General features: G+C 42.5%; 2 protein-coding genes across 2 annotated transcripts; one reads left to right on the top strand and one right to left on the bottom strand.

The window, feature by feature from the left end:
* Positions 1-76: 76 nt before the first annotated feature.
* Positions 77-3,816, bottom strand: ube2v1 (ubiquitin-conjugating enzyme E2 variant 1). The gene is made up of 4 exons (XM_008319543.3): positions 3,664-3,816; positions 2,179-2,327; positions 1,348-1,473; positions 77-367 (listed from the first exon to the last, which is right to left on the bottom strand). Exons 1-4 carry the CDS (start codon positions 3,683-3,685, stop codon positions 221-223), a joined length of 444 nt encoding a protein of 147 aa, XP_008317765.1. The 5' UTR covers positions 3,686-3,816; the 3' UTR covers positions 77-220.
* Positions 3,817-3,892: 76 nt separating this feature from the next.
* On the top strand, positions 3,893-7,615 carry slc52a3-1 (solute carrier family 52 member 3-1; the record flags this gene model as incomplete). The annotated part of the gene is made up of 3 exons (XM_008319544.2): positions 3,893-4,769; positions 5,733-6,814; positions 7,405-7,615. Coding segments are annotated over exons 2-3 (1,233 nt in total), but the record flags the coding sequence as incomplete, so codon positions are not given.
* Between the last annotated feature and the right edge of the window lie 27 nt (positions 7,616-7,642).

Below are 7,642 nucleotides of genomic sequence, written 5' to 3'. Positions count from 1 at the left end.
GGATGGGGGAGGAGGGTTCACCAGCAATGACACGTCATGTCCCCCAGAAGCTTCAGTCACGGGAGACAGGGGGCAGATTCTTGAATGACTTTAATGAATACTTTCAGTGTATGTTTGTGTGTGTGTGTACGTGTGTGTGTGTGTAGGTGGAATGTCACATTGCACATGATAGTGTAGAAAAACAAAGGAGACCAAAGATGGAGGCAGAAGGTGGAGAGGCTCAGTTGGTGTAGATCTGGCCCTCTGGTGGCTGAGGGAGCTTCATGTTCTCCTTACACGTCATGAGCCGCCGCAGCTCATTCAGCACCATGCGGATGCTGTAGGAGTTCTGCCACTTGGCCACTGACGTCAGTGCGTGCATGTCCACCTGCAGGTCAGAGAAGGAAGAGATGACGCTGTTCTGTTCTTCACAGAACACCACAACTGAGCGACATTTAAATAATTCACGCTTTAAAAGTGTGATACGAATCAAAACTAAAAAAAAAAAAATGAGGATGAAAAAACACCCAAGAACAGTCGACGTTAATGATAATGAATTATGGAACGGACATTTCGTATCACCATTATTGATGCATAATTAACACACGTAAACTAGCAACGCAGGACGTTAACTAGCGACACAGATGAAAAGTTTAGATATCAGAAGCAAACATCATTACTGTGAGTATTCGTGGAGTTTAAAGGACATTTGTTAAACTCCCAGTTGGGAGTTCAGTTACAGGAATTTACTGACATTGTAAAAAAAAAAAAAAATTAATCGCCGCTTCTGAAGAAATGTCGTGTCTTTAGTTTTCAGGTACATCGTAGTTTCACCTCAGCCACCACCGTATTTAACTGCACTGTAAACAAAACGCGGCTTAAAGTCGGTTCAATTTACCTTTATTAAAAAATAATTTGAATAAACTTGACAGAAACAGGAGCTTTAGATCAGGTTTCCCTCACCTTAGGAGGACCTCCTCGCTGTAGGTACTGTGTAGGCCCTGCAGGGGGCATTCTTCTCATTGGTGCATCGCTACTGGCTCTGTGTTGATGAGTTAGGTGGCAAACAACCACTGCCGTCGCACAGTCGGCGTAGATATAACGACATCAGTAAAGGAGTGGAGCTGCACCGCAGCTTTTGGGTTTTTGTCCCTCAGAGTTTTGTGAAATCGAAATTAAAGCCTCAGCTTTAGTTCTGTGAACTATAGGACCAAGTGTGTTCACATGTCACACATTATTTTGTAGGTGTAGTTAGTTGTTTAATTGATTGGTTGTTAGTAAAATGACACCCATCCCAAGTCAGTATTGATCAACATCTCGTCTGTAATCGACCCCAGAAACCCCCCGGTGGTGTAGAGGTGTACTTACCACGCCGCTGGAGGTGTGCACGCCGTTCAAGTTTATCTTGGTCACAAATCTGACAAATGGTGGAGACTCTGGATAGCCTGGCCCGCACTCCACCTTCAGATTGTACATCCTGTTTTCAAAGCTCGTCTGATGACACAGAAAGAGAGAGGGGAGAGAAAGGGAGAGGTCATAAGTTTAAAGAACAAAAAATCATCACATTTTTGTTGCTCACTACTAGTCTGTTATTTTTAAGGGGTTGACAACTGTCCTCGTTTCATATATTTTATTACACATTTTCATCAAACCATTATTATAAATGTCACATATGAGGAATGATACTGGTAATTGTTTTACTTTATCCTTTTTTTAAAATGCTTCTTTTGCACATTCATTACCACATAATGATCTGACTGTTGTGTGTTTTTAAGGATATAGAAAAATAAATGATTTTAGAATTTTTTTAGAAAAATTAGGAGTTCATTAAAAACCTTAAACAATATTATTTTCTAATATGGCTGCTTTAAAGTTCTTATTTTATTACACATTTTCATCAAACCATTATTATAAATGTCACATATGAGGAATGATACTGGTAATTGTTTTACTTTATCCTTTTTTTAAAATGCTTCTTTTGCACATTCATTACCACATAATGATCTGACTGTTGTGTGTTTTTAAGGATATAGAAAAATAAATGATTTTAGAATTTTTTTAGAAAAATTAGGAGTTCATTAAAAACCTTACTTAAACTATATTCTTTTCTAATATGGCTGCTTTAAAGTTCTAGTCCTTAATTTTTCATCTTTGCATAAATAAACACAACCATGTATTTAAAAAAAAAAATCCCCTCACCCTTGGGGGGCCGATGATGACCCCTCTCCATCGTGTTAGAGTCATGTCGTCATCATCCTCCAGACCCCAGCTGACAGTCCCATCCCCAACACCTTTCTGGCCTTCCTCCAGCTCTTCCAAAAGCCAGAAATTGCGGGGTATTTTAACGCCTGTAGATGTTTACGGAGAAATACAGGTGAGTTTGAGGATGAAAAAAAGAAATTGCTGCAAACACTTTTTTTTTTACAAAAAGTATTTAAGTAATTAGTGAGAAAAACAGAAATGGAATCTAAAATGTTTGGGTTTTTTTGGTCATGTGTACCAACTTGGACTAAGAGAAAAATTGTTTTAGCCCTCAAATAAGAATTATTATATTTATATCTGGTTAAAAAAACAAAAGCCAAACCAGGACAGTTAGCTCAACCATTACATTTTTTAAAAAATATAACTTTGCAAAGATGTGATCAGATATGATAAAAAAACAAACAAACAAATGAATTATTTGTCTAATGGTTAATAAATCAATGTTTTAAATATAAAAAAAACCATGCACAGTGAATAGACATAACTATCACATCTACAGGATATTGTTGCAAAATTATATGATAAATATTACACCATCGGTCAAGCTAGCATTTAGAACAAGGATAATGTCATAAAAAACGACTGCAGACTGAGCTACATTTGCATAAAATGGAGTTGAACTGATTTAAAATCATTAGAACAGTTAGAATATTTTTGTTTCTGTTCAGACTTAAAACTAAAACGTGTTTGATTTGATTATTTTCTGCTTCATTTCCTCTGCTTTTTAGCATCACTCTTCGGATGTGCTGCATCATCTGGTCTCTGCAGTAAGATGATGCTGCAGCTGTACCGAGCAGCCGTGCTAACAGTCTGGCCACCAGCTGATGCAGCAGTCAGCCTCACTCTCCCTCCTCCTGTCAGTGCTTTTTTTTAATGTGATGAAAACGACACCACTGGAGAATAAACGCTAACGTAGTTGTTCACAACATAAATCACGTACAACCTTCATCGCGATAAAATGGTTTGTATTCGTTTTTATAGATAAACCTATAAATGTTGCATATTTGCAGGTGGAGTCGCCGAGCATCTTATGCAGCAGTGGCGGGGCTACGGGCTCCGCTAGCGTCAGAGCTGGGTGGTGTAAACATGTTTAACAATATCTTGGCATAAAACACCATGGGTGGTGGACTGGTGAATGTCCACATATATATAATACTCCGGCTAGTTGACTTCTGCTACTGGCAGTCGCCCTGCGACATCCCTTCATTGAACTGAATCTGCGCTAGCCTAGCCTAGCTTAGCTTAGCTAAAATTTCGGTCTCCGTTCATTGTGTTCGGCGACGTCAGCTTGCCGCTTGTCCGTTTGTTTGTACAGACCCAGAACGACAGTTAACTATTACACAATTACAGTTGATATTCATTGCCACAAATATTCAGCGATACTTTTAATTAGGATTTATTTTTCCCTCCCCGAAATATTACCTGATCCGGCGGCGACCGCCATCTTGTCGCTATACGGCGGGAGCGGGCATGGAGCACTGGCATTATGGCAAACCGTGCGTGCGCGTGCAGGAAACAGCGTGATTTTTTTTTCTTCTTTTGTTGTCAAACAGTCAAAGAGTTGACTTTTAAAGTTTGACAATCAAACAATGCTTTAAGAGAAAATACGAAATAGCGAAATAGTTAAAACAAATATTTAGAATTCTGACAACAACAAAAAAGAGATCATGATGAATCTGAATTCAGATGTGTACAGACCATAATAAGACAAATTAAAGTTAGTACTTTGGCTTTAATCTCAGAATTCTGTGGAAAAATAACAAAAAACTCACTTAAATCTGAGATATTTTATGTTATTTGTTCACTGTGTAGTATAGTGTTATTTTTAGATATTTTAATATTCTGTTTCTAAACATTGTTCGTGTAGTTCCTTCTCCAGGCATGCAGGCGGCGTTAGAGATACGCAATCAAAACCCTGTCCATTTATTTTTGCGTTTTCTTCAGTGCCTTATACAGAGTTAATGATATAACTCGGTCAAATATCTGTTCATAACAACACGACCGTAGTCTCTTTAAAAAAAGAAGCAAACACTCTGAATGTATGTTAAAGTTGGTGTGTTGACATTGTTCCTCCTGATAATCGTCCTGGAAGCAGATAAAGACCTCGAACCCTCGGTAACGCAACATGTTACGTCACGTATCTGCTCTATCTGCAGCAGGTTACTTCTATATTTTCCGAGGGGGGTTTGTTTTGACAAATGACGGTAACACGTATGCGAGCGCCTCCTACTGTTGTGTCTTGGTAGGCAAAACCACACAAAACAACTCCGAAGGGAGGAGTGTTTGTTTTTACAAACTCAAACATGAAGTGCACCTTGAAAAGCGCTAGTGTTTTAACTCTAAGTCGTCACCAGGGCTCACTGACCTCCTTATCCTGCACAGTGGCTGCAGTGGACTCTGACCGAGCCGGGAGTCAGTTCCATCAGCGTGTCTGTGTAACAACAACCTGAAAGACATTGTTTCTTGAACTGCTTAAAAAAAGGAACAGAGCAAGACGTCAAACTCAACCGCAGGGACCGAGGACACACGTAAGCGAATACGACATTTGTTTTGGACTAATATTATCAACTGCACGGTCGTCACTATGGTAACTCTAAATGATCTAACGTACTTTTTCAACCTCTTCCGCCGTGATCACACTTAATTAAAGTATGCGAGTTTTGTACCAGTTTAGCACTAGCATCAGTGACACTTCCTTGGATTAACGTCAGTCCCTCTTCTCTTTTTCTGTCCCCGCGATCACGTGATCACTCCCACCAGAGATGCGTGTCAGGACACAGTCATGGGGCTGCACAAAGTTTCCTCAACAGCGAGTTTGAAGGATGTGAAAGTGGTTTTCAGTTGCCTGACTAATGTTATTAAGATGAACTGTGGTAGAAAGGAGAACCGAAACTAGCTGTCGCTGTGGTTACTTTTAGTCACGAAAACACAGACGTTCCCTTTTTTTTTGGTGAGAATGTTTTTTTTTTTTTGGTAGGAATTTTGCGTGTTTAGCATGCATGCCTTATAACAAGGGTTCCCAACCTCCGATCTGGGGACCGGTGCTGGTCCGTAGGTCATTTGGTACAACATATATAGACACATATATTAACATATGTTTAATAAGTTAACGATAAGAGAGTAAAGATAAAAAGACAAACTTTAAGAGCTAAAATTTAGAATGTTTACTTTTTTAAATTTAAAAGCTTTATCTTTACAAACAACAGGCCTAAAACAGAGAACTAGATTTTTTTTTTAATAAGTTTCCTTACTGTGACTCAGTGGGTTGACCAGTCATATTACAATCACCAGGGTCAGGTTCAAACCCTCAGTTCCTCATCCTCATCAGCAGAACATGATGATGATGATGATGAAGATTTCTTCCAGGAAAGACATTACTCATAAACTTACTCACGTATTACCGTAAAATCCGTGGATGTCGTAGACAAGTCTATTTCCGGATTCTCAAACCTGTTGATGCTAGTTTATTTTTTTTTGTTTGGTTCCTGTAGGTTCCTGGACCACCTTCTTCTCAGGCTGTGTGGTCTCCTTCAGACTAATCCAGCCGCAGCATGGCTCTGCTAATCCACCTCCTGGCCTGTGCCTTCGGTCTGGGCTCCTGGGTGGCAGTGAACGGTCTGTGGGTGGAACTACCGCTCATTGTCAACACTCTTCCAGAGGGCTGGAATCTGCCCTCGTACCTGACCGTCATCATACAGCTGGCCAACGTAGGACCCCTGCTGGTCACACTCATGCATAAGCTGTGCCCGGGTCGACTCAAGGAGCCCGTGGTCATTGTCTTCATTCTCTGTGTCGGCGTCCTGTCCTGCGTTTTGCTAGCCTTCTTCTGGGACAGGACCTCGGTCGTGGCGGGGAGAACCGCCAGCACGGCCTTCTTCATCCTCACCTTCTTCCTCTCTCTGGTGGACTGCACCTCCTCCGTCACCTTCCTGCCCTTCATGATGCAGCTCCCGGCCAAATACATCACAACGTTTTACATTGGCGAAGGGCTGAGTGGCTTCGTTCCCGGTGTAGTGGCTCTGGCTCAGGGTGTTGGCATCGCCAAGTGCGTCAACTCCACCGGGACTCCAGCGGGAAACAACACTGACGGGAACCTCTGGTCCTTACAAGCAGAGTACATGTCTCCGACGTTCTCCACTCAGGTGTTTTTCTTCCTTCTGGCGGCCATGATGGTCATTAGCCTGTCTGCCTTCTTCGCACTGAACAAAATGCCTCGAACGTACGAAGTGTCCACAGAAAACCTCGTGTCGGAGGACGGCGTGTACGTCAGCTCCGGCCTGGACAACCCTGGGGCAGAGCTCGACGGAGAGGCTGTAAAAAGCAAGGGTGAAGGGGAAGGTGAAGGTGAAGCTCAGAGTCGCCCTCGTCTGGCCAGTGCAGACTACTCCGTGTGCCAGACCGTCTTTATTTATTCTGTGGTGCTGTGGATCAATGCAGCCACCAACGGCCTGCTGCCCTCGGTTCAAACCTACTCCTGTATACCCTACGGGAACCTGGCCTACCACCTCTCTGCTGCCCTGTCATCTGTGGCCAACCCATTGGCCTGCACCGTGGCCATGTTCTTCCAGAACAGGTGAAACCACTGGTTCTTTATAATCAAACTGAAAAGTCTAGGAGAGATGATTAAAAAGATGGTTAGGTTTAAATGTTGTATTAATTCTACATGGTATATTTCAGATTTATTCAGTTGGAAATGTAAATGTGAAAATATGAATTTTTCCCACGTACCACTAGAGAGCGCTCACATACCACCGGTGGTACGCGTACCACAGTTAGAGAACCACTGGTCTAAGGGTTAAGCTTAAGGTCAAGGGGGTCAAGGGGGACTCTAAGGGTTAGGCTTAAGGTCAAGGGGGTCAAGGGGGACTATTAGTTTGTTGGATTGGTAAATATTTTTGAGTAAAAGTATCTGAGTATCAAGTACCTGATACTCAGATGCTCTAGTGTAGTGGTCAGCAGGTCTGCCTCTGAAGCAGAGAGTCCTGGGTTCGATTCCTAGAGGAACCACATACTTGCCGCCTCTAGGGGGCAGCCTGGTGCAGCAGATCTGCTGTTAACACAACACCCTCCCCCCTCCCCCCCCAGTGTGGGATCAATAAAGTTCACATCATCGTTCTTGTTACCCAGAAGCCCCTGCTGACGGCTGCTGTGGTTGTTTTTCAGATCGCTGGTGTTCCTGGGTCTGCTCACCGCCCTGGGCACAGGGTTCGGCAGCTACAACATGGCCATGGCGGCCATGAGTCCGTGTCCGCTGCTCCAGGGCTCTGTCATGGGAGAGGTTTTCATTGTAAGTGAAACATTGAAAATGTTGAGAAAGAAAAGTGTGTGTGTGTGTGTGTGTGTAACACGTGTGTCCTGTCAGTCTGCAGCTCAGTGGACACTTTCACTGTGTAAATACAGC

Source organism: Cynoglossus semilaevis, chromosome 10 (assembly GCF_000523025.1).
Source record: "Cynoglossus semilaevis isolate Cse_v1.0 chromosome 10, Cse_v1.0, whole genome shotgun sequence".
NCBI lineage: Eukaryota > Metazoa > Chordata > Actinopteri > Pleuronectiformes > Cynoglossidae > Cynoglossus > Cynoglossus semilaevis.
The sequence above is the reverse complement of the archived record's forward strand: the minus strand, read 5'-3'. Positions and strand labels throughout refer to the sequence as shown.